Source organism: Orcinus orca, chromosome 4, assembly GCF_937001465.1.
Source record: "Orcinus orca chromosome 4, mOrcOrc1.1, whole genome shotgun sequence".
Lineage (NCBI taxonomy): Eukaryota > Metazoa > Chordata > Mammalia > Artiodactyla > Delphinidae > Orcinus > Orcinus orca.
Window position 1 is genome coordinate 9,829,172 of NC_064562.1, and position 26,958 is coordinate 9,856,129.

The window sequence follows — 26,958 nt, forward strand, 5'->3', positions numbered from 1 at the left end:
TTATACCTAATTTAGGGGGTGGGAGTGAAATGAACAGTTGTGGTGTGATACACAGGTCTCCAGAAAAGGAGAGGAAGAAAATGACCCAGTGGAGACTTACCAAATGTTTGTTTTGTTTTTCTTTTTTAGGACAGTTGAGTCCACACTGATTTTTGCAGGCTACGGACACTTTGCTGAGATAAGAACCTTCCGTTCCTCAGTGAATTGGAGAGTGTCTCTCATGGGAGTAGAGCCTGAGATGTCTTTATTAATCAAATGCAGAACGTCTGGCACCTGGCTTTTTCCTTTTATTTTATATTTTCCTGGTACCTTTTTTTTAGGTATATTCACTGCAGCTCAGTAACTTCTGAGTTCCATATGGAGTAGGATGTTACTCGAGTGTGGTCTCCCCATGAGCAAAGAGACCTGTGTGGCTCAGGATGGAATACTGGCTTTTCCATATTGCTTCCACCTTTTGTAGAAGGTGGAACGATTCTACAGATAATCATGAAAGCACCAGTAAGATGTTAGTCCTTAATTTTTTTAAGCTCAAAAGCCCTTTGGGGCGTATTGTCTCAGGTGTTCTGATAGACTGTGAGGTAGAGATAGCGATCTTTGAAGGAATATTACCTGACTTTTAAAAGTTTGGGGTTTTCTTTTTTACAGGACTTAGGTGGTGGCTGAGAAGAGGGCTAAAAGGACGAGGATATGTGAATGCTCCTGCCCGAAATATGTGCCTGAGCATCTTGTCCACATGTGCCCTTGGAGCTGACCTTTTAGATTAGCATTCCGGATGAATCCTTGAGGAAAAGAATCAAATAGAGCTTTATAACAAAGCTCCAGGATTCTCGTACAGCTGCCACTCTCTCCAGAAGTGCTTTAATGGATTCTTTTTAAAGTTAGTTTTGGGAAACTGTATTTTCGACTAATGCTTACCTTCTAGCTGGAGCAGTTTTTAGCCAGCAGGCAGAAGACATCAATACTTGATGAAGATCACATGTTGAAATATGTCTTTCCTTTCTTTCTAAAGATAACTGGTGGTCTCAGGTATGCCCGAAATATTTCACGAAGCTGGTAAACCTCTATAAAGGTGCAGTCGTTTATCTACTGAGAGGAAGAAAGACATTCTTAATTCCTGTACTGTTTAACAATTACGTTACAGCAGCGCTCAAGCTCTTGGAGAAGTTATACAAGGTGAGCATAGAGAAGAACCAGAGGGGAGAGGGATGCAGAGATAGTAGGATCAAATGATCTACCGAGATGTTCTGTGGGAAGCCGCTTACCAGTCGCCTGGGTCTTAGTTGCCCTTGTTTTGTTCTTCATCAGGTAAATCTTAAAGTGAAGCATGTGGAATATGATACATTTTATATTCCTGAGGTTTCCAGTCTTGTGGACATTCAGGAAGACTACCTCATGTGGTTCTTACATCAAGCAGGCATGGTAAGAATTCCTGTAAAGCATATCTCAAAGCTTTCGTCTTTTCTCAGAGTACACGTAAGGGCAAGAAAAGCACATCTGAACTCTAAAATTCGTCCTGGACTTGGATGTTAGTGCTATACCTGTGTTTGATCAGCTGGCTTTTGCATTTTTGAAACACTGAAGTGCTTTGAGTAATCGTAAGCAGTCACAAATGGGTAGTCGCCCAGAACGGTATAAATTTTAATTAGTTGCCAACATTAAAAAAAATCAAGGTATCTAAAGTAGTCAGACTCATAGAAAGTAGAATGGTGGTTGCCAGGGTCTGGGGAAGGAGAAAATGGAGAGTTGTTGTTTCATGGGTATCGACTTTGTTTTACTTATTTATTTTTTTAATTGAAGTATAGTTGATTTACGATACTGCGTTAGCTTCAGGTGTACAGCGCAGTGATTCATATATCTATCTATATCTCTATATGTTCCTTTTCAGATTGTTTTCCCTTATAGGGTATGACAGAATATTGAGTAGAGTTCCCTGTGCTGTACAGTAGGTCCTTGTTGTTTATCTGTTTTGTATATAGTGGTGTGTATATGTTAATCCCCAACTCCTAACTTATCCCTCCCCCCATCTTTCCCCTTTGGTAACCATGAGTTTGTTTTCTATGTCTGGGAGTCTATTTCTGTTTTATAAATAAGTTCATGTGTATCATTGTTTTAGCTTCCACATATAAGTGATATCGTATGATCTTTGTCTTTGTCTGGCTTACTTCACTTAGTATGAGAATCTCTAGGACTTTGTTCTGCATGATGAAAAAGTTCTGGAGATGGATTGCACAATTATGCAAATGTAGTTAACGCTAATGAACTGTACACTTGAAGATGTTAAAAGATGGTGAACTTTATATGTCTTTTACCACAATTTTAAAGAGTCAAGGCACATAAAATGTATTTCTGGCTTTTCTTGAAACTCGGAAGCTCTGGCAACGTGACCTGTCTTTCCAGATGGTTTCAGTTGGCTGGAGTTCAGTGGGGGCTCTTTGGATGAGGCTGAGACGTGCCAGAGTCCCCACTGCAGCTTGACTTTGACACTGAGGAAACGATCATTTACTCATTGTCTTCATCTAACAGCTAGCCTGCTTTTAGTCATCATATGTCAGCTGCCTGAACCCTACAGGCTACCTCTGACTTGGGATTACGTGTGTGAAAATGTCACGTATCCCTGACCTGGTTCTCACTATACGTTAGAACTGCGGGTTCCTGCCTGCCACCACTTCTCAGTTTGATTGTAGACCGGCTTGGGATATATGCAAGGCTTTTTAGGATCCCCCATCTGTGGATTATGTATGAGTTTGAGTGATGTCAGAAGACAGAGTGATTATTTGGTTATGATATTTAGTGAAGCCATGCATAGCAGACACATTTGAGGTGAGTCCTTGCCAGTTTAGCAGATTCATCACTGACATTTAGGCCGTATTTCCCTGTACGCTGTAGGGCTTTTGGAGGTCAGTAGCGGTTTCCAAAAGCAAGGCATTTAAATTGGTTCATTTAACTAAGGAAGAGTTGTTTCTTTGTTAAATAACAGATGATCAATGCCAGACACAATATTGTGTTTTTAGTAAGACTTCTGATTACTTTAAAAAACCAAAATCCTTTTCCAAAAAGTGGATGAGTCTTCAAAACGGGGTTTACGTGGAAATTTAACACGGAGGCTAGCAGTGAACTGTGTTTTCACCTGCTGATTTAGAAATTGTAAAAAGATAAGCCTCTCTGTTTTATCAGTTTGTGAATACTCTTTGAATCATAAAATGTTAAGAGCTGAAGTAAGCCTTATGAATTATTTAGCCAACTGCTTTGTTTCTAGGTGAGAAATTGGAGGCCCAGAGAAGCTAAACAATTTTTCCACCAATTCAATTAGCTTAAAAGCCAACTTTTCTGACTTCTAATCTACCCTTTCTTGCTGCTGAGTGAAATAATTCTAATGAGCCCTAATTCTTTTTGACCCTGAAAAAGAAGTTGCTGGTGTTAAAATATAGGTTACCATGACTGTGGTCTCTGAATGGAGATACTGAAGTGAGCAACTTTTATAGTTCCTTTCTCTTAACATTTGATAAGCAAATATAAGTCTTAAATACCAGCTGCTCATCTCCTCTTCAAAAATTAGTTATTATAGAAAGATAGAAAATTAGGTGAAATTACTGTGCGACCTTTTGTGATTTCTGTGGCATTTTTTCTGTTAATACAATGCTATTAGAAATTAAAGTTTATATTTCTTCATATCTTGGATTTTAACGTAAAATGCTAAAGCTATTTCATATATTGATTCATGTTTTTTTGACTACATCTTTTTCAAGGTATAATTGACATGTAACATCATATTAGTTTCAGGTGTATAACATAATGACTCGATACTTACATACACTGTGAAATGATCATCACAGGAAGTCTAGTCACTGTCCGTCACCACACAGTTAACAAATTTTGTTCTTCTTGTGATGAGAACTTTTAAGATTTACCGTCTTAGCAGCTTTAGCAACTAAAATATGCAACGCAGTTTTACTGTCTGTAGTCACTACGCTGTGCATTATATCACTGTGACTTACTTATTTTATAATGGAAGTTTGTACCTTTGACCCTCCTCACGCATTTTACTCACCCGCTATCCCCTCTCCCCTCTGGCAGCCACTAAACTGTCTCTTTACCTGTGAGCTTGTTGTTGTTTTGCTTTGCTTTGCTTTGTTTGTTTAGATTCCAAGTGTGAGTGAAATAGCACAGCATGTGTCTCTCTCTGTCTGGCTAATTTCACTTAGCGTAGTGCCTTCCAGGTCCATCCAGGTGGTTGCAAATGGCAGGATTCCAGTTTTTTTTTAATGTCTGAGTGTTACCGAACCAAACTTGGGTCCGTTTGCCTGCGCTCAGTAAAGCCAATTTCTGACACCGGGTTGTGGGAAGGAAAGGGCAGCATTCACTGCAGGGTAACAAGCAAGGGGTCCGGGGAAGCTAGTGTTCAGAACACCTGAACTCCCCGGTGGGTTTCAGGAAAGCGTCTTTAAAGGCCAGGTGAGCGAGGGGAGTCGCAGAGTATGTAATCTGCCTGTGCACAAGTCTCTGGTTGGTTGATGGTGAGGTAACAGGGCAGTGTCACATTATCAGTCCTCAGGCTCCAGTAGGTCTGGCGGCTGTGTTGCTCCTGGTCATCAGGTAGGTAGTTTCTTCCATTTGGTGGTGGTTTTAGTATCTGCAAGACAGCTCAGGAAATGCGCAGCAGGTACTGTTATCTAGGTCCTTCAGAGAGGAGCTACAGCAGAGGGTATGGGGGAGGGGTCCGTCCTGGGAAGGCCCCATAGGGTCCTGCTCGGTTACAGGAGTACTATTCCACTGTGTGTGTATACACCCCATCTTCTTTATCCCTTCATCCATCTGTGGACGCTTGGGTTGTTTCCATATCTTGGCTAATGTAAATAAGGCTGCTATGGATATGGGGGTACATAAATCTTTTCGAATTAGTGTTTTTGTATTCCTTAGATAAATACCCAGAAGTGGAACTGCTGGATCCTATGGTAGTTCTATTTTCAATTTTTTGAGGAACCTCCATACAGTTTTCCATACTGGCTGCACCAGTTTAAATTCCCACCAACAGTGCACAAGGGTTCCCGTTTCTCCACATCCTTGCCCACCCTTGTTATTTTTTGTCTTTTTGATGATAGACATTCTGACAGGTGTGAGGTGAAACCTCACTGTGGTTTTGACTTGCATTTCCCTGATTAGTGATGTTGAGCGTCTTTTCATGTGCCTGTTGGCCATCTGTATGTCCTCTTTGGAAAAATGTCTGTTGAAGTCCTCTGCCCATTTTTTAATTGGGTTGGTGGTTTTTTTTGGTTTTGTTTTTGTTTTGATATTGAGTTGTATGAGTTCTTTGTATATTTTGGACATTAACCCCTTGTCAGATATATTGTTTGCAAATACCTCTCCCATTCTGTAGGCTGCCTTTTCATTTTGTTGATGGTTTCCTTTGCTCTGCAGAAGCTTTTTAGTTTCATGTAGTTCCATTTGTTTATTTTTGCTTTTGTTGCCTTTGATTTTGAAGTTGGATCCAAAAAATCATTGCCAAGACTGATGTCAAGTTGCTTACTACCTACGTTTTCTTCTATGAGTTTTATGGTTTTAGGTCTTACATTCAGGTCTTTAATCCATTTTGAGTTAATTTCCAGTTTTATCCTTTTGTATGTGCCCGTCCAGTTTTCTCAACACCATTTATTGAAGAGACTGTCCTTTTCCCATTGTGTGATGTTGCCTCCTTTACATAAATTAATTGGCCGTATATGCATGGGTTTATTTCTGAGCTTAACCACTTTTAAAGCATAGTAATGAACAATGAGTGCATTTTCCCCCAGCTTTACTGAGGGATAATCGACATTGTTGTATATATTTAAAGTGTACAATATGATGATTTGATATACAGTGTGAAATGATTACAAAGATCAAGTTACTTAACACATCCCTTACCTCGCATAGTTAACTTCTTTTTCGGGTGCTTTGAGATGCTTAAGATGTGCTCTCATCGAGTTCCCAGTATTTAATACTGTGTTATTAACTGGAGTCACCATGCTGTGCTTTAGCTCCTTAGAGCTTACTTATAACTGAAAAGATTGTACCCTTTGAGCTATATCTCCCCGTGTCCTCCCCGTTCCCGCCCTAGCCCCTGGGAACCGCCATTATTTCTGTGAGATTGCCTTTCTTGTTTTGTTTAGACTCCACATATAAATGATACCATACAGCGTTTGTCTCTCTCTGTCTGGCTTATTTCACTTAGTGTAAAACGCCCTTTAGTTTCGCCCATGTAGTTGCAAATGGCAGGATTGCCTTCTTTTTTATGGATGAATGATGTTCCTGTGTGTGTGTGTGTCTGTCTGTCTGTGTGTCTATCTGTCTCACACTGTATGAGTTTTTATGTGTTAAATTTTTGCCTTGGCAGTAGCCGAGGCAGTATAGCATACAGTTCCGAGCACGTGCGTTAGTCAAAAAGAACTGGGTTCAAGTCTCAACTCTGGCCTACTACCTATGTGACCTTAGGCAAATTACTTAATTTCTATAAGCCTAGCATCCTCATTTATAAATGTGAATTATAACAGTACTGTGAGAAGTAAATGGGAGAACCCATGGAAAGGCCTTACTTGTCAGAGTACCTAGTACGTGGCATATCGTAAGCCCTAATAAGTGTTTTTCAGTAAGCAGTCTTGGGCACCTAATGTATGTCATGTGCCGGCTACCACTGGGGATGCGGACACGTACAGGACATGGTGGCTGCCTCTGTGGGGTGTTCAGTGTAGTGCAAAAGGAATTACAAGGGACATAATATGTATGGGCAAAGGGCTATGGTGTATAAAAGCAACATTCTAAAGTGGCTGCTTTTTGCTTATTTTATTTTATTATTATTTTTTTAACATCTTTACTGGAGTATAATTGCTTTACAATGGTGTGTTAGTTTCTGCTGTTTAACAAAGTGAATCAGCTGTACATATACATATATCCCCATATCTCCTCCCTCTTGGATCTCCCTCCCACCTTCCCCATCCCACCCCTCTAGGTGGTCACAAAGCACCGAGCTGATCTCCTTGTGCTATGCGGCTGCTTCCCACTAGCTATCTATTTTACATTTGGTAGTGTATATATGTCCATGCCACTCTCTTACTTTGTCCCAGCTTACCCTGCCCCCTTCCCGTATCCTCAAGTCCATTCTCTATGTCTGACTCTTTAGTCCTGTCCTGCCACTAGGTTCTTCAGAACCATTTTATTTTAGATTCCATATATATGTGTTAGCATGTGGTATTTGTTTTTCCCTTTATGACTTACTTCACTCTGTATGACAGACTCTAGGTCCATCCACCTCACTACAAATAACTCAATTTCGTTTCTTTTTATGGCTGAGTAATATTCCATTGTGTATATGTGCCACTTCTTTATCCATTCATCCATCGATGGACACTTAGGTTGCTTCCATATCCTGGCTGTTGTAAATAGAGCTGCAATGAACATTTTGGTACATGACTCTTTTTGAATTATGGTTTACTCAGGGTATATGCCCAGTAGTGGGATTGCTGGGTCCTATGGTAGTTCTATTTTTAGTTTTTTAAGGAACCTCCAAACTGTTCTGCATCGTGGCTGTATCAATTTATGTTCCCACCAACAGTGAAAGAGAGTTCCCTTTTCTCCACACCCTCTCCAGCATTTATTGTTTGTAGATTTTTTGATGATGGCCATTCTGACCGGTATGAGGTGATACCTTATTGTAGTTTTGAATTGCATTTCTCTAATGATTAGTGATGTTGAGCATCCTTTCACGTGTTTGTTGGCAGTCTGTATATCTTCTTTCAGGAAATGTCTATTTAGGTTTTGTGCCCATTTTTGGATTGGGTTGTTTGTTTTTTTGACATTGAGCTGCATGAGCTGCATTTGTATTTTGGAAATTAATCCTTTGTCAGTTACTTCATTTGCAAATATTTTCTCCCATTCTGAGGGTTGTCTTTTCATCTTGTTTATGGTTTGCTTTGCTGTGCAAAAGCTTTGAAGTTTCCTTAGGACCCATTTGTTTATTTTTGTTTTTATTTCCATTTCTCTAAGAGGTGGGTCAAAAAGGATCTTGCTGTGATTTATGTCATGGAGTGTTCTGCCTGTGTTTTCCTCTAAGAGTTTTATAGTGTCTGGCCTTACATTTAGGTCTTTAATCCATTTTGAGTTTATTTTTGTGTATGGTGTTAGGGAGTATTCTAATTTCCTTCTTTTCCATGTAGCTGTCCAGTTTTCCCAGCACCACTTATTGAAGAGGCTGTCTTTTCTCCATTATATATTCTTGCCTCCTTTATCAAAACTAAGATGACCATATGTGTGTGGGTTCATCTGTGGGCTTTATATCCTGTTCCATTCATCTATATTTCTGTTTTTGTGCCAGTACCATACTGTCTTGATTACTGTAGCTTTGTAGTATAGTTTGAAGTCAGGGAGCCTGGTTGCTCCAGCTCCGTTTTTCTTTCTCAAGATTGCTTTGGATATTCAGGGTCTTTTGTGTTTCCATACAAATTGTGAAATTTTTTTCTAGTTCTGTGAAAAATTCCATTGGTAGTTTGATAGGGATTGCATTGAATCTGTAGATTGCGTTGGGTAGTATAGCCATTCTCACAATGTTGATTCTTCCAATCTGAGAACATGGTATATCTCCCCATCTGTTTGTGCCCTCTTTAGTTTCTTTCATTAGTGTCTTATAGTATTCTGCATGCAGGTCTTTTGTCTCCTTAGGTAGTTTTATTCCTAGGTATTTTATTCTTTTTGTTGCAATGGTAAATGGGAGTGTTTCCTTAATTTTGCTTTCAGATTTTTCATCATTACTATATAGGAATGCAAGAGATTTCTGTGCATTAATTTTGTATCATGCTACTTTACCAAATTCATTGATTAGCCTCAGTAGTTTTCTGGTAGCATCTTTAATCTTCTCCATGTATAGTATCATGACATCTGCAAACAGTGGCAGCTTTGCTTCTTCTTTTCCAATTTGGATTCCTTTTCTTTCTTTTTCTTCTCTGATTGCTGTGGCTAAAACTTCCAAAACTATGTTGAATAATACTGGTGAGAGTGGACAAGTTTGTCTTCTTCCTGATCTTAGAGGAAATGGTTTCAGTTTTTCACCATTGAGAACGATGTTGGCTGTGGGTTTGTCACATATGGCCTTTATTATGTTGAGCTAAGTTCCCTCTGTGCCTACTTTCTAGAGGGTTTTTAACATAAATGGATGTTGAATTTTGTCAAAAGCTTTGTCTGCATATATTGAGATGATATGGTTTTTCTCCTTCAATTTGTTAATATGGTGTATCACATTGATTGATTTGCATATACTGAAGCAGCCCTTGCATTCCTGGGATAAACCCCACTTGATCATGGTGTATGATCCTTTCAATGTGCTGTTGGATTCTGTTTGCTGGTATTTTGTTGAGGATTTTTGCATCTATGTTCGTGAGTGATATTGGCCTGTAGTTTTCTTTCTTTGTGACATCTTTGTCTGGTTTTGGTATCAGGGTGATGGTGGCCTCGTAGAATGAGTTTGGGAGTGTTCCTCCCTCTGCTATATTTTGGAAGAGTTTGAGAAGGATGGGTGTCAGCTCTTCTCTAAATGTTTGATAGAATTCGCCTGTGAAGCCACCTGGTCCTGGGCTTTTGTTTGTTGGAAGAATTTTAATCACAGTCTGAATTTCAGTGCTTGTGATTGGCCTGTTTATATTTTCTATTTCTTCCTGGTTCAGTCTCTGAAAGTTGTGCTTTTCTAAGCATTTGTCCATTTCTTCCAGGTTGTCCATTTTATAGGCATAGAGTTGCTTGTAGTAATCTCTCATGATCTTTTGTATTTCGGCAGTGTCAGTTGTTACTTCTTTTTCATTTCTAAGTCTATTGCTTTGAGTCTTCTCCCTTTTTTTCTTGTGTCTGGCTAATGGTTTATCAATTTTGTTTATCTTCTCAAAGAACCAGCTTTTGGTTTTATTGATCGTTGCTATTGTTTCCTTCATTTCTTTTTCATTTATTTCTGATCTGATCTTTATGATTTCTTTCCTTCTGCTAACTTTGGGGGGTTTTTTGGTGCTTCTTTCTGTAATTGCTTTAGGTGTAAGGTTAAGTTTTATTTGAGATGTTTCTTGTTGCTTGAGGTAGGATTGTATTGCTATGAACTTCCCTCTTGGAACTGCTTTTTGCTATATCCCATAGGTTTTGGGTTGTTGTGTTTTCATTGTTATTTTTTTCTAGATATTTTTTGATTTCCTTTTTGATTTCTTCAGTGATCTCTTGGTTACTAAGTAGTGTATTGTTTAGCCTCCATGTGTTTGTTTTTTTTTTTTTTTTACAGATTTTTTCCTGTAATTGATATCTAGTCTCATAGTGTTGTGGTCAGAAAAGATGCTTCATATGATTTCAATTTTCTTAAATTTTCTAAGGCTTCATTTGTGACCCAAGATATGATCTATCCTGGAAAATGTTCCATGAACACTTGAGAGGAAGGTGTATTCTGTTGTGTTTGGGTGGAATGTTCTATAAATATCAATTAAATCCATCTTGTTTAATGTATCATGTAAAGCTTGTGTTTCCTTTTTTCTTTTCATTTTGGATGATCTGTCCTTGGAAAGTGGGGTGTTAAAGTCCCCTACTATGATTTTATTATTGTCAATTTCCCTTTTTATGGCTGTTAGCATTTGCCTTATGTTTTGAGGTGCTCTATGTTGGGTTCATAAATGTTTACACTTGTTATATCTTCTTGGACTGATCCCTTGATCATTATGTAGTGTCCTTCTTTGTCTCTTCTAATAGTCTTTATTTTAAAGTCTGTTTTGTCTGATATGACAATTACTACTCCAGCTTTCTTTTGATTTTCATATCCATGGAATATCTTTTTCCATCCCCTCACTTTCAGTCTGTATGTGTCCCTAGATCTGAAGTGGGTCTCTTTTAGACAGCATGTATGTGGATCTTGTTTTTGTATCCATTCAGCCAGTCTGTGTCTTTTGGTTGGAGCATTTAATCCATTTACATTTAAGGTAATTATCGATATGTATGTACATATAACCATTTTCTTAAGTGTTTTTGGTTTGTTATTGTAGGTCTTTTCCTTCTGTTGTGTTTCCTGCCTAGAGAAATTCCTTTAGCATTTGTTGTAAAGCTCATTTGGTGGTGCTGAATTCTCTTAGCTTTTGCTTGTCTGTAAAGGTTTTAATTTCTCTGTTGAATCTGAACGAGATCCTTGCTGGGTAGAGTAATCTTCGTTGTAGGTTTTTCCCTTTCATCACTTTAAATATGTCCTGCCACTCCCTTCTGGCTTGCAGAGTTTCTGCTTAAAGATCAGCTGTTTATCTTATGGGGATTCCCTTGTGTGTTATTTGTTGTTTTTCCCTTGCTGCTTTTAATATGTAATATGTAATTTCTTTGTATTTAATTTTTGACAGTTTGATTAATGTGTCTTGGTATGTTTCTCCTTGGATTTATCCTGTATGGGACTCTCTGTGCTTCCTAGACTTGATTATTTCCTTTGCCATATTAGGGAAGTTTTCAACTATAATCTCTTCAAATATTTTCTCAGTCCCTTTGTTTTTCTCTTCTTCTTCTGGAACCCCTATAATTCAAATGTTAGTGCATTTAATGTTGAACCAGTGGTCTCTGAGACTGTCCTCAATTCTTTTCATTCTTTTTCTTTATTCTGCTCTGCGGTAGTTACTTCCACTATTTTATCTTCCAGGTCACTTATCCGTTCTTCTGCCTCAGTTATTCTGCTATTGATTCCTTCTAGAGAATTTTTAATTTCATTTATTGTGTTGTTCATCAGTGTTTGTTTGCTCCTTAGTTCTTGTAGTTCCTTGTTAAACGTTTCTTGTATTTTCTACATTCTGTTTCCAAGACTTTGGATCATCTTTACTATCATTACTCTGAATTCCTTTTCAGGTAGATTGCCTATTTCCTCTTCGTTTGTTTGGTCTGGTAGGTTCTTACCTTGCTCTTTCATCTGCTGTGTGTTTCTCTGTCTTCTCATTTTGCTTATCTTACTGTGTTTGGGGTCTCCTTTTCACAGGCTGCAGGTTCGTAGTTCCCATTGTTTTTGGTGTCTGCCCCCAGTGGCCAAGGTTGGTTCAGTGGGTTGTGTAGGCTTCCTGGTGGAGGAGACTGGTGCCTGTGTTCTGGTGGATGAGTCTGGATCTTGTCTTTCTGCTGGGTAGGACTGCATCCAGTGGTGTGTTTTGGGGTGTCTGTGACCTTATTATGATTTTAGGCAGCCTCTCTGCTAATGGGTGGGGTTGTGTTCCTGTCTTGCTAGTTGTTTGGCATAGGGTGTCCAGCACTGTAGCTTGCTGGTCGTTGAGTGAAGCTGGGTGCTGGTGTTGAGATGGGGATCTCTGGGAGATTTTCGCCGTTTGGTATTACGTGGAGCTGGGAGGTTTCTTATGGACGAGTATCCTGAACTCAGCGCTCCCACCTCAGAAGCACAGGCCTGACACCTGTCCAGAGCACCAAGGCCCTGTCAGCCACACGGCCAGGTACGTGGGGAGTTTCTTGCCTTTTGGGAGGTCTGAGGTCTTCTGCCAGCGTTCAGTAGGTTTTCTGTAGGAGCTTTTCCACGTGTAGATGTATTTCTGATGGATTTGTGGGGAGGAAGGTGATCTCCACGTCTTACTCCTCCGCCATCTTGAAGGTCTCCCTCAGCTTATTTTAAAGAAGAGGTGGTAGTGGCTTATTTATTTCCGTTTATTCACAGCCATCATCTACACTTGCAAAACAAATAGCACACAGAATGAGTGACTTTGTGGGCCCCATAGAGGGCCTCACAAGTGAGAAAGTGAGTGATATGATGAAAATGCTTCATTGTAAAGCAACCATACTCCAATAAAAATTAATTTAGAAAAAAACAGAGAAAAAAAAAGAAAATGCTTCAAAAATAAAGACAGGAGTCAACCTGACGTCGGCTGTCTGTGTCGTCCGGGGCAGTGTCTGGTTCCGGGTAGCAGTATTGTGCGTGGTGAGATGAGGCAGCTGTGTGTGCCTCAGAATTCGGCGATGCTGGGAGCCAGAATTGCCCACGGAGGGTACAGGAACACGTGGTGTCAGGCAGACCCGAAGGCAGGGCTCCTGGGTTTCCTCCTTGGTGTTTGTGTGATGCCTCTTGTCCCCAGTCACAGCCACATTTAGGAACTGTTGACTTGGAATTAAAAGAAAGAAAAGAAAAGAAAAAGATATTCCCAATTCCCCACTTCTCTAGTTCTGTACCATGTACATATTCATTGCTTCTCTGTCATATACTTAAAAAACATGAACGAAGGTTGCAGGGCAGCCCCATTTCAAGCAGCAACACTTGAAATGTGATCCATGTGTGTACTTTGCCAGTTATAGGTTGTGAGACTCACTTTTGGGGAATGGATGGCCCAGGACAAACAGCCTCTCAGGAGGGGATCACATATCTTACCAGTTCATATACATCCTTCTAGGTTAGGGAGAGCAGTCAGGAAGCAGAATCGTAGTACTGCTGTTTCAGTATTTCGTTCACTTACTATGGAAATGCCAGCACTAATACCATTTCTAAAATATTCAGCATCTGCAAAATAAAAATCAGTGAAATTATTATATTTCAAATACAAAAATTCATAGACTTGGGCTTCCCTGGTGGCGCAGTGGTTGAGAGTCCGCCTGCCAATGCAGGGGACATGGGTTCGAGCCCTGGTCTGGGAAGATCCCACATGCTGCGGAGCAACTAAGCCTGTGCACCACAACTACTGAGCCTATGCTCTAGAGCCCGCGAGCCACAACTACTGAGCCCACGCGCCACAACTGCTGACACCTGCATGCTCTAGGGTCTGTGTGCCGCAACTACTGAGCCCACGAGCCGCAACTACTGAAGCCTGCGTGCCTAGAGCCCGTGCTCCACAACAAGAGAAGCCACTGCAATGAGAAGCCTGCACACTGCAACGAAGTGTAGCCCCTGCTCACCGCAACTTAGGGAGAGCCCGTGCGCAGCAACGAAGACCCAACGCAGCCAAAAATAACAAATAAATAATAAATAAATTTATAAAAAAGTAAAAATACTAGATATAGTTGTCCCTCAGTATCAACAGCGGATTGGTTCCAGGAGCCCCCATCCCCATACCATGCTCAAGTCCCTCATATAAAATGTTATATTATTTGCATATAACCTAAGCACATCCTGCCATAGACTTTAAATCATCTCTCGATATACTACATAATACAGTGTAAATGCTATGTAAATAGTTGCCGGTGTGTGGCAAATTCAAGTTTTGATTTCTGGAACCTTCTGGAATTGTCTTTTTTTTTTCCCCCCTGCATATTTTCCACCTGAGGTTGGTTGAATCTCCAGATGTGGAACCGTGGATAGGGAGGGCCGACTGTATACTGCCAATGCTGCAAAGCCAACAGCTGTTTTTATAGTAACTGTTTTCACTTCTCCCACAGTCACTTTTAATTTGAAGTGTTCAAGACTTTATCTCGCTTCAGAGACCAACACACATGGTAAGGATCTTTCTTTTGCCTTGAGAATAGGCAAGTAATGCTTAGAATAAAATCTCCTCTGAGAGGGAGGTTAGAAAATTCTGAATATTGGCACCAGGTTTAAACACACTTTCCCAACACGCTCATCCCAAGAGATACTGGTACCCGTTGTAGGTACCTAGTGCTGTTTGATGGTGTGTGTGTGTTTATTTTAGTGCTTTCAATCCCCAAATTCAAAGTAATCAGAGAAGTAGGCATGAGAATGAATCAAGTCCCTCTGGGTGCTGTGTGCAGGCTTCCGTACCTTGTCTCCCTGGACTGGAACCCTTTCTCTGATTAGTGTTTCTCAGGCTAGGGAAGTGTTCCAAGATCCCTGAAGGAACGTGTTTCTAAAGAATAAACAAGGGGAATTTTAATTAAAACTGCTTTTCAATGATTTCATTGAAATATACACAAATACAAAAGGAGGTAGATATACACTTCTTATTCATATAGCATTTAAATGTTATAAAACCAAAGCGCATTTACAGATTAGATATTAACAAAACTCTCAAATCAGTAAAACACAAATTAGCCTCATGGATTTAACGTGATGAGCAAATGCGTTACTGAAGCCAGACCCCACTTGCATTGTGATCAGGACTGCGGGCTGCCAGGCCTGGGGACTTGAGTTCTGCAGCTTGTTCTATACACCCAGGGATGACTCAGCTCTCTTTTGTCCTTTCAGCGGCTATTAAACCTTCATTCATGCAGGGAGCCAGGACTGCAGTGGCCTTTTCCTGGGCACAAATGCATCACTTACAAAGGAAGACTGCTTTTCTTCTTTCTTATTACCCTTGGACAATTCAGTATAACATGGCACCAGTGCAATCGTTAAAATAAATGCAGATTATATGGTAACACATCATTATAAAGAGGTCATTCAGAATGTGTTTTTATTTTGTTTAGGATATCATTAAAAAAAACCCCACAAAATTTAAAAAATTCATAGTGCACTTTCAGATCTCTGGGAATAAATCCATGGTTTTCTGTTTGAGAAATACTGCTACAGGTCAACATGATCTATACCGTTGATTTTTTTTGTTTCTTTCTGTTAGGTTATGTAGCAAACATTATTCATTAACTTAACAAAACCTTTCAGGAGAGAGTTCCTTTTTTCTCTTGATAAATGAAACTAACATACCTCTTAGATAGGTTTGTGGTTGTATTTATTTATAGGCATACCTTGGAGAAATTGTGGGTTTGGTTCCAGACCACTGCAATAAAGCGAATATCACAATAAAGCAAGTCACACAAATTTTTTGGTTTCCCAGTGCCTATAAAAGTTATGTTTATATTGTACTGTAGTCTATTAAGTGTGCAGTAGTATTATGTTTAAAAAAAACAATGAATGTACAAACCTTAATTAAAAAATACTTCATTGCTAAAAAATGTTAGCTGTCATTTTAGCCTTCAGCCAGCTGCAATCTTTTTGCAATGGTAACATCAAAGATCAGTGATCACAGGTCACCATAACAAATAAGAATGAGAAACTGTGAAATATTGTTAGAATTACCAAAATGTGACACAGAGACATGAAGTGAGCAAATGCTGTTGGAAAAATGGCACCCATAGTTTTGAGAGACTCAGGGTTGCCACAAAATTCAATTTGTGGGGAAGTGGGGGGAGGGTGGGATGAATTGGGAGATTAGGTTTGACATAAATATACTAACTACCATGTGTAAAACAGATAGCTAGTGGGAACCTGCTGTATAGCAGGGAGCTCAGGTTGGTGCTCTGATGACCTAGAGGGGTGGGATGGGGTGGGAGGGAGGTCCAAGAGGGAGGGGGGGATATAGGTATACATATAGCTGATTCACTTCACTGTACAGCAGAAACTAACACAACATTGTAAAGCAATTACACTCCAATAAAAAATAAATAATGTAAAAAAATGTTTAAAAAAGCAGTATCTGTGAAACACAATAAAGTGAGGCACAATAAAACGAGGTATGTCTGTATTGTTATTCCCCTCCTCAAAAGTTTATTCAGATTTATTCACATATTGATGGAGTGTCTTCTGCAGGCCAGGCACTGGTCTAAGTGCCTAGTCAGGGACAGCTTTCTAAATATCTTTTTTTTTTAATTAATTTATTTTTGGCTGCGTTGGGTCTTCGTTGCTGCCTGGGCTTTCTCTAGTTGCGGCGAGCGGGGGCTACTCTTCGTTGTGGTGCACGGGCTTCTCATTGCGGTGGCTTCTCTTGTTGCGGAGCACGGGCTCCAGGCACGCGGGCTTCAGTGGTTGGTTGGAGCACGCGGGCTCAGTTGTGGCTCGCGGGCTCTAGAGCGCAGGCTCGGTTGTTGTGGCGCACGGGCTTAGTTGCTCCACGGCATGTGGGATCTTCCCGGACCAGGGCTCGAACCCGTGTCCTCTGCATTGGCAGGTGGATTCTTAACCACTGCGCCACCAGGGAAGCCCTCCAGGGACAGCTTTCTAAATATTTGGTTTCTCCCAAGAGGAACTCTGTGTGTGTGTGTGTGTGTGTGTGTGTGTGTGTGTAAAAGGGAGACTTAACATGTTGACAAATGAAATTTGCATTATCCACTTTACCCAACAAAATTAACCTCTGAAGTCATATTTGTAAAGCTCCTGTTTGGGAATTAGATTTCTTATAAATGAGAGTTCTATTAATACTGTGAATTATGGGGTTAGTGAAATGGTTTGTAAAGGTCCTTTAAAATTTTTTTTAAATTGTTTTTAGTGTTGTTCTCAGCCTGTATTCATCAAAAAAAACTAGTCTGATCCATCAGAACTCCAGTCAGCTGTTCAAATGGTGTTAGTTCCATGGCCAAATGGTCAGATACGTTATCTGTTTTGTTAGTTGTTTTGTTATTTGTGGGAGGTAGGAAGTTCAAGTTTTGTAATCCAGCTAAGAGACTTTTTATTTTTCTTTACACAGAAGGCTAGACCATCTATAATGCAGGTAAATGACTCTGTAAAATTTATTTATGTATTTTTCCAGCAGTATTCTCTGTGGGATACTATAATATTGTTAATAATATGTTTTATTCTAGGATGCTGTAACACTGTGTTCCTACCCTTTCATCTTTGATGCCCAAGCCAAGACCAAAATGTTACAGACCGATGCTGAACTGCAGATGCAGGTCACGTATTTTAAACCTTACTTTCCCTTCTTATGGGTTTCTTTCATCTTATACATTCAGTTGTAATTTTTCCTAATAGGAGAAAGTTGGTTTGGATGAAGTTCCATTGTAACTTTTAGAACTGTTAGAAAAATTTTCAGCAATTTTATATTGACTATAACACATATACGTGAATGCACATCTACGTAAACGGGGGTGGCAGGTGTCTTCATAAAGGGCCCCATAGGAAATACGTGTCTTTGTGGGCCATACAGTTGTCTCAGTTATTCAGCTCTGTCGTAGCATGAAATTTGAATTTTATATAATTTTCACATGTAATGAAATATTTTTCTTCTGATTTTTTAAAAACTATTTAAAAAGGTAAAAACTACTGTTAGCTCAAGAGCTGTACAAAAGCCAGCAGCAGGCTGGATTCAGTCCTTGGGCCATTGTTTGCATTGTTTAATTTAGATAATTAAATGGAGCTTGGCAGTTCTTTATTGAGCGAAAACTCAAGTTATAGAGATTTGTTTCATTTATTTTAGACACCCATTTTTATGGTAAAATATAATTGGTTTTGACAGGCCTACAAAGACATCTGTGAATTAGCAATCCAAATCTACCAGTTCCCATTGTTGGTGGATATATAACTTCATTCATCTCCCTCCCCCTTTCCCCATCTGTCTGTCTCTCTCTAGCTCTTATCTGTATATCTCTCTCTCTATATATATATGTTTTCACAGTGATATATCCATGATATTGACAATTTAAAGGTTTTCCAGAGAAAATGGACATTTTTCAAAGAATAAACACCATTTTTAGCAAGGGGCTGTTAGGCTTCTTTTCCTGCCACTTTGAAACTCATAGTTTCTACCCACTGTCCGTCATCACTTTCTTCTACGAAGACAGTATTTCAGTCTTCATCAGCTTAGTCTAAATTATTTTCCTGGAATGAGTTATGGGTCATATGGTTTACATAAAGTGTTTCAGTTAATCTCTTTGGGTTCAGATTAGAAAGATTTGTGTGTTTTGTAAACATGAGTAACTGAGAAAATCTACTGGAAAAGTTAGGAGGAAAATAAAGACCAAAATGGAGCTGCAGTCAGCCTGGCCCCGACCTACCCCCGGTTCAAAGGCAGGGCTGGCTGCTGTCCCCACTCACAGGTGCGCTCTGAGTGGTAACTGTGCTCTTGGATGTGCTGTTCCAGGTGGCGGTCAACGGGGCCAACCTGCAGAACGTCTTCATGCTTCTCACCTTGGAGCCTCTGCTGGCCAGAAGCCCCTTCCTGGTCCTTCATGTTCGCAGGAGCAGCCTTGTTGGAGATGCCCTGAGAGAGCTGAGCATTCATTCTGATATTGATCTGAAAAAGCCTCTCAGAGTGAGTCCTTCCGTATATACCTCTAAATCCCTTCCTGGGTTTTCTTTACTCAGTGTTGATGAAGCAGCAGAGATCTTATTAAAATCGTGGAGTACAGCCGTTCATTCTTTCTTTCATTCATGTTACAAGAATTTACTCACTTCCTTCTGTCCAGTCACCAAAGAGAACATCTCAACGTGACATCAGATAAAAATGCCAGTGGATTACGTGAGGGGAATGTAGGGCCTTTTTTGTCTGCTCTCTTCGGTTTACCTGCTCCAGCTCTACCAAAACCAAGCAAACAGCAGCACTGCTAAAGCTTCAACTAGGTAAACCACCAAGCCAGCATCTAGGAAGCTTTGGATGTCAAAGATTTAAGAGAGAAAGAAGGTAAAAAAAAAAAAAAAAAAGAGAACGGAAAGGTAGTGAAATTGTCTGGGCAGCTGGTGGCCTGTTAGGATAGGCCCTCTCAGTACTTGGAAATGATTAAATTAAGAAATTGTCTTTCCTCATAGATTAGGCATGTTTGTGTCACCGCTTAGTGTATTCCCGGGGCTTAGCACAATGCTTGGTACGCAGTAGCTGGTCGGTAAATATTTAGTGAATTAGTGAAGTTTTAAGTGATTTCCCTTTCCCTTCAGAAGACTTTCCTAACTCTATTTCCAATCCTGTTGTAAACTCCAGCTTCTGAAATGTAATAGGCAAGAAACTGATGGTCTCCATGATACTGTCACCCTTTTAAAAATTTCCAGTACGTAGTATCAGTCCCATCAGTCTGCCTGGGAGTTCTCCCTAGAACTTCTGGGTTAGGTTTCTGATATTGCAAAGAGAGGGTACTTTCTTTGCCCCTTGTTTTCCATCAGTAGTTCAGGTGGTACAGTTCTTGCTTGGTAGCATGTTGAAGTCTTCTGCTGGCATCCGTATAATCGGAGACCTTTACTCTCCTGCTCTAGGCAACCTTGACCACAGGCACGGGGATAAGCTTGCTTTTTTTTTTCTTTTTGGCTGTACCATGCAGCACGCGGGATCTTAGTTCCCTGTCCTCTGATCAAACCCGTGGCCCCGGCGTTGGAAGCGTGGAGTCTTAACCACTGGACCACCGGGGAAGTTCCCAGGATAAGCTTTCTTAAATGCTGTTCTTAGTGCTGTACCTGAGCCCTTACCAGTCAAATGGGGATGGTAGTAGTAATTCCAGTGCGTAAGACTGTTCTGAGGATTAGGTTAATAGAGTTTAAGTGCTGGCTGGCATGTAGAAGACTCTCAGTAAATCTCGTCCTCTGGTTTGCTGTCGCTGTTGTTGCGATGGGTCTCTCTATAGGCCCTCACAGAGCCCAGGTCTGTGTCTGCTCGGAATGCTCTCCTCCCTTTCATATGCATCAGTTAGTTCAAGAACTCCGCTGAGAGAGATTTCTTCCTTTATTCAAGTTAGTCACTGCTCTTCTCTACGTGCCAGAACATTTACCTCTCAGTGTATCTGACTCTTTGAAAATAAAATGTATTCTCGAATTGGTTCTTTTATGTTTGCCTCCCTGCCCCAATGGTATACTTCCTGTGGACATATGGTAAACTTCCTGTGGACATATGGTAAACTCCCTGTGGACATATGGTAAACTCCCTGTGGACATATGGTAAACTTCTGACTTTCTCTGCATCCCATGAAGTGCCTGGGAAAGTTTTGTGTGCTTCTAAGTGACTTGTTAATAATCAGCAGATACACTTTGCAGTTTTCATTGCGTCAGTGTATCCTCTGTTACATCTTCCTTTCTTTGTCTTGACTTTGGAAATAATTTGCTAAAAAAAAAAAAAACACACAAAAAAACAAACATAAAATGCTAGTGATTTCCCTGAAATGCTAATTCTACTTTCATTATTTCAAGGTCATTTTTGATGGTGAAGAAGCAGTGGATGCTGGTGGTGTCACAAAGGAGTTCTTTCTTTTACTATTAAAAGAATTGTTGAATCCCATCTATGGAATGTTTACCTACTATCAGGATTCAAATCTCTTGTGGTTTTCAGATACGGTAAGTTAGTGACGCCACCTTTCAACAGATGAATTGAATTAAACTGTCAGCCCAATCCCTAGCCTTCTGGTGTTTACAGAGGGGAGAATAACAGAGGTAATCATTTAACATGATTATCATCATGTTTCCCATCTTCATGTTTCACCCGTTGCTAAGACGTCATAGTGTGTTTTGTCACCCATTAGCCGCATTTCCATTTCTAGTAGGTCAGCTCCAAGTTTTGTAATCCTCAGAGGGTAGAAAGAGTAGGGGATGATAAAGAAATTGGTTTTATGACATATAAAAAGTAGTTGTCTAATATATCTTATTTTAATAACAGTGATAGTACGTGTATGAATACTCGTACAGATATACACATACTCACACTTTTTGAAAATTCAGTTGGAGAGCTAAGTTTTAAAAGGCATTCTCATTTCAAGCAGACTATAGTTAAGCTCTTTTTCTACCAGAGTTTTCTCCCGAGATCTGCACTGTCTTGAAAGGCAGCCATTAGCTTCCTGTGGCTATTTAAGTTTAAATTTTATTTTGAAATTAAGTAATACTAAAGTCATTCCCTCAGTTGTACTAACCACCGTTCAAGTCCTCAGTAGACACACGTAGTTAGTGGCTGCCATCTGGGACAGCACAGAATAGAATGTTTGCATCCTTGCAGAAAGTTCTGTTGGACAGCATTGCTCTAAATGAGGGTAAGCTGTGCTCTGTATCACGGATGAGCTGTAAATGCTTAACTTACAGCATTGCATCTTTGGGCGACAGCTGAACTTTTGTTAGGGGTACTTGTCTGCTTCAGAAGGTAACTAAATATTAACGAGATCTTCATTCTTTCGTACTGAAAATATTTTAAGGTAAATGGCAGGTTGTTTTGAGGGCTACAAACACTGCTTTTCTTTTCTTTTCTTTTTTTTAAATGTTTATTTATTTACTTTTGGCTGTGTCGGGTCTTAGTTGCGGCGTGCGGGCTCCAGAGCACGTGGGCTCTGTAGTCGCGGCACGCGGGCTTAGTTGCCCTGTGGCATGTGGGATCTTCGTTCCCCTACCACGGATCAAACCCACGTCCCCTGCATTGCAAGGCGGATTCTTAACCACTGGCCCACCGGGGAAGTCCCTGCTTTTCTTTTTAACACATTTGCGCATGTGGTGAAAGTGTTTTGTAGAGCACAACTGGTTTCACTTGATTGGCATAACCTGTGGACTCGCCATCTACAACTCCACCGTGGTGGACCTGCACTTCCCGCTGGCTCTCTATAAGAAGCTACTGAACGTGAAGCCTGGCCTGGAAGACTTGAAGGAGCTGTCACCCACGGAAGGAAGGTACGGAGCTGGAAGACGGGAGCCTGGTGTGGAGAACTGCTCTGGCGCTGGGACCAAAGGTTGACAACACCACGTGTACAAGTTAAGAGTTTATCATTAGACTGTGCTGTGTATGCTTTGTCTTAAGATGTGGCTCCACAGCTCCTGGCTTGAAGCAGTGCCTGTGTCACTCTAGGGGCAGAAGGAGAAAGGGGAAAAGGGAAGTCGTAGCTGCGCAGGAATCCAGCTGTCTGCTTTTCTTATCCTGAACAAAAAATTAGGACTTCGAGCTTTGTCATGGTCCATAAGTACAGGGGAGAAAGTATTGAAAAGGGAGTCTGTATTTTGCAAAAACCTACAGGTCTCCCTGTCCTTCTGTGTTTCTCTCTTCTGTGTCACCTTGACTGTCACACCGCAGCCACACTCACAGCACTTCTGGTCACCAAACGTGTGGCGGTTTCCCCCTACCGCCAAGTGATTCTCCACGACGCCAGCTGGTGTCCTACGATTCACCTCAGTTCTGACACCGTCTACCTAGAGGTGGCACTGGATCCCACAAGCTCAGTGCTCGGTCCCTCCAGACTGCTCTCACCCACTTCGGGTGCCACTCGCAAGCAGTAGGTCCCCAGGTTACCCACAACTGCTGTCTGATCTGGTTACAAATCAGAGGTTCTCGTGACCCCTCCTCGGGTGCGATTAATTTCCTAGAGCGGCCCGGAGAATTCAGGGAAACACTTAGGTTTACCAGTTTATTCAGGGTTTACGATAAAGGATACAGATGAACGGCCAGTTGAAGAGATACAGAGGGTGAGGCCTGGAGGGGTCCTGAGTGTAGCAGGAGCTTCTGACCCCATGGAGTTGGGGTGCACTACCCTCCCCGTGTGTGGATGTGTTCACCAACCTGGAAGCTCCCTGAACCCCCTACTGTTGGGATTTTAAGGAGGCTTCCTTACGGGGTGATCAATTATGACCTTCATTTCCAGCCCCTCTCCCCTCTCTGGAGAATGGGGGGCGTGGAGCTGAAGATCACGGCTGGGTCCTTCGGGTGACCAGCCCCCGCCCAGGAGCCCACCCAGAATCACCCCATTAGAACAAAAGATGCTCCTAACCCTCTCATCACTTAGGGTTTTGGGAGCCCTGTGCCAGGAACTGGGCACAGAGACCAATATATGCATTTTCTGTTATGTCACAGAGCCTTTTTTTTTTTTTTTTTTTTTGCGGTACGCGGGCCTCTCACCGCTGTGGCCTCTCCCGTTGCGGAGCACAGGCTCCGGACGCGCAGGCCCAGCGGCCATGGCTCACGGGCCCAGCCGCTCTGCGACACGTGGGATCTTCTCGGACCGGGGCACGAACCCGCGTCCCCTGCATCGGCAGGCGGACTCTCAACCACTGCGCCACCAGGGAAGCCCACAGAGCCTTTTTAAGAAAGTAGTTTGAGATATAATTTGCATACCACACAATTCACCCAGCTGAAGTATATAATTCAGTGACTTTTAGTATATTCAGAGTTGTACAGCCTTTATTACAATCAATTTTAGAATCTTTTCATCACCTGAGAAAGAAACCTGGGCCTCCTCGGTCGACATCCCCAACTTCCTCATCCCCCAAGCCCTGGGCAACCACTGAGCTGCTCTCTGTCCCTATTGATGGCCTCTTCTGGATGTGTCCCACAAACAGAATCGTTCCACATGTGTTTTTTTGTGACTGGTTTCTTTCACACAGCGCGTTTTCAAGGTTCATCTAGGTTGCAGCTTGTATCAGTATTTTATTTCTTTTTACTGCCAACTCATATTTCGTTATGTGGATATATGCCACATTTTGTTCATCCATTCATCAGCTGATGGACGTCTGGCTTTCTCCTGCCTTCTGGCTGTTACTAATAGTGCTGCTGTGGATATTCTTACAGACTTTTTGTGTTGATGTAAGTTTTCATTTTTCTTGGGTATGTACCTGGGAGTGGAATTGCTAGGGCAAATGGTAACTGTGTTTAGCCTTTTGAGGAACCTCCAGACGGTTTTCCAGCGTAGTGGAGCCATGTTTTTATGTTATTATTCTTTCTGGCTCTTAAAAACTCCTTTTATTCTGAGTTCCTCTGAATTGATTTTATTGAGTTTCTCTTCGCATAAGGCGAAGTATATAAAAAGACACCATATCTGTGACTTTCTCTAAACAGTACAGTTCTTTTGACTTCAACAGGAAGGAACATCCCTTTTTTTTTTTTTTTTTTGTGGTACGCGGGCCTCTCACTGCTGTGGCCTCTCCCATTGCGGAGCACAGGCTCCGGACGCGCAGGCTCAGCGGCCATGGCCCATGGACCCCGCCACTCCACAGCATGTGGGATCCTCCCAGACTGGGGCACGAACCTGTGTCTCCTGCATCGGCAGGCAGACCCTCAACCACTGCACCACCAGGGAAGCCTGGAACATCCCTTTTTTATGGAGAAAGAAGACTGATTTTAAGATGGCGATAGAGGAAGGGTGGTCTCTAAGGCGCCCTCTGGAAATGAGACTGTCACACCACCAGTACAGGACACCAATACAGAGAAATCATAAAGGATGTGGGGAGAGGGTGCACAGAGAGAGGAAAAGAAAATTTAGAAGGAATATAAAAAAATGACAGAGGAGACCCAGGCAGTGTTGCTTTTTTTGGTAACTATGACAGAAATGTGTGCTATTTTCTTTGCCAACCTGGCTGAGAGTGATACATTTCAAGTAATCTTCTTGGCTGGTTAACTGGAAACAGATTTAAATTCCACGCTAAGAATTTTCTTTCTGGGCAATCTTTTCTTTCTGGAACTGCCAGACTCTGCGATCACTAAAGAAGAAAGTGTGAATGAGGTCTAGTAATAAGAACGTATTCTCGTGAGAGTATACGATATGATCATTGTTGGCAGAAACACGTTCCGGTGTTCTTTAATATGGCGGTCCTTTACCATACAGAGCCCCTTGCATTAACAAGTAAGCCATTAAGATTCCTAAGTGGATACAGTGACTTAGTAGCTTTTTTTTTTTTTTTTTATAGTAAGAGGATTTTTCTACTAATGCCTATGGGTAAAGCAAGTCTGTAGGACCGCTGCAAGACCATCTCCTCATGTATCTACTTCTGAGGAATACCAGAGTTAACACATGTGTCAGATATGATTCCATCAGAATTTCTCCATAAATTCAGTAAGATTTGTCAGTAGGAACAGAGAATGATTAATGAGTGTCTTACAAGTCAACTGCCGTATTTCTTTTCAAGATGCAGTTAACATGATTTTCTGTCAGTCTGGATTTATGTTCATTCTAGAATCTTCTTTTATAGCGTTTCCTTGCAGACAGTCTGGTGAGCATGTGACTGAGATAGAAACACTATTGCCATGTCTGATTTGCCTCATTTCCTTTCTCTGTCAATCTGTGATCAGGAGTCTTCAAGAACTTTTAGATTACCCTGGGGAAGATATTGAGGAGACTTTCTGCCTCAACTTCACGGTAAGGATTTCCACAGTTTACTCATGATTGTAGCTGTCTCTTTCATCATGCTTACAAGTCACAATTAACATTAATTTTTCTCCAAATCAAAGAACAAATTCAGAGACTTCTCTGAACCAAATTATTGTAGTCATAGTGTCTTTTTTTATTTTTATTTTTTAAATTTTATTTGTTTATTGGCTGCATTGGGTCTTCGTTGCTGTGTGCGGGCTTTCTCTAGCTGTGGCGAGCGGGGGCCACTCTTCGTTGCGGTGTGCAGGCTTCTCATTGCGGTGGCTTCTCTTGTTGCGGAGCACGGGCTTTAGGCACATGGGCTCAAGTAGTTGTGGCACACGGGCTTAGCTGCTCCGCAGCATGTGGGATCTTCCCGGACCAGGGCTTGAACCTGTGTTCCTTGCATTGGCAGGCGGATTCTTAGCCACTGCGCCACCAGGGAAGTCCCTTTAGTGTCTTTTTAAAAATCAAATTATAGTTGCTGTACAATGTTATATCAGTTACAGGTGTACAGTATAGTGATTCACAATTTTTAAAGGTTATACTCCATTTATAGTTATTATAAAATATTGGCTATTTTCCTCATGTTGTACAGTATGTCTTTGTAGCTTATTTTATACCTAATAGTTTGTACACCTTAGTCCCCTACCGCTATACTGTCCCTACCCCCTTCCCTCTCCCCACTGGTAACCACTAGTTTGTTCTCTAAATCTGTGAGTCTGCTTCTCTTTCGTTATATTTACTAGTTTGTTGTGTTTTTTAGATTCTATGTACAAGTGACATCGTACAGTATCTGTCTTTCTCAGTCTGACTTATTTCATTTAGCATAAAACCCTCCAAGTTCATCCATGTTGCTACAAATGGCACAATTTCCTTCTTTTTTATGGCTGAGTAGTATTCCATTGTGTACATGTGTCACATCTTATTTACCCATTCATCTGCTGATGGACACTTAGGTTGCTTCCATATCTTGGCTATTGTAAATAATGTTGCTGTAAATATTGGGGTGCATGTATTTTTTCGAATTACTGTTTTTGGTTTTTTCAGATATATACTCAGGAGTAGAATTGGTGGGTCATATGGTAGTCAGAGTGTCTTGAATGTTACAGGAGTTCAGTAAATGTGTTGAATAAATGAATGAATGATTAATCTATACAATTAAGAAAATTACTGAAGCATTATTCCTCTTTACTCCTATACATATAATTTCTAGAGTTCATATCATTTTCTCTTTGATTGCATTTATTGGCAACTCCATGTCTTGGCATATATACTCTACCAAACGTAAAA

General features: G+C 41.0%; 1 protein-coding gene across 14 annotated transcripts in view; it reads left to right on the forward strand.

The window, feature by feature from the left end:
- Positions 1–26,958, forward strand: part of HERC3 (HECT and RLD domain containing E3 ubiquitin protein ligase 3) — a 140,221-nt gene that overhangs the window by 66,781 nt on the left and 46,482 nt on the right. For 11 of the 14 annotated variants that reach the window (XR_004475272.2, XM_033400341.2, XM_033400343.2 and 8 more), the window contains 8 exons: positions 1,010–1,173; positions 1,306–1,419; positions 17,352–17,375; positions 17,467–17,556; positions 18,744–18,914; positions 20,771–20,914; positions 22,059–22,225; positions 25,608–25,674. Coding sequence is in view for 12 of the 14 variants with exons in the window: in XM_033400341.2 (XP_033256232.1) it covers positions 1,010–1,173; positions 1,306–1,419; positions 17,352–17,375; positions 17,467–17,556; positions 18,744–18,914; positions 20,771–20,914; positions 22,059–22,225; positions 25,608–25,674 (941 nt within the window). In the remaining 2 variants the exon portion in view is untranslated. Of the gene's footprint in view, positions 1–645; positions 878–1,009; positions 1,174–1,305; positions 1,420–17,351; positions 17,376–17,466; positions 17,557–18,743; positions 18,915–20,770; positions 22,226–25,607; positions 25,675–26,958 lie in introns of those variants that run through there. The other 3 variants (XM_033400345.2, XM_033400349.2, XR_004475274.2) reach the window with 3 other exon arrangements.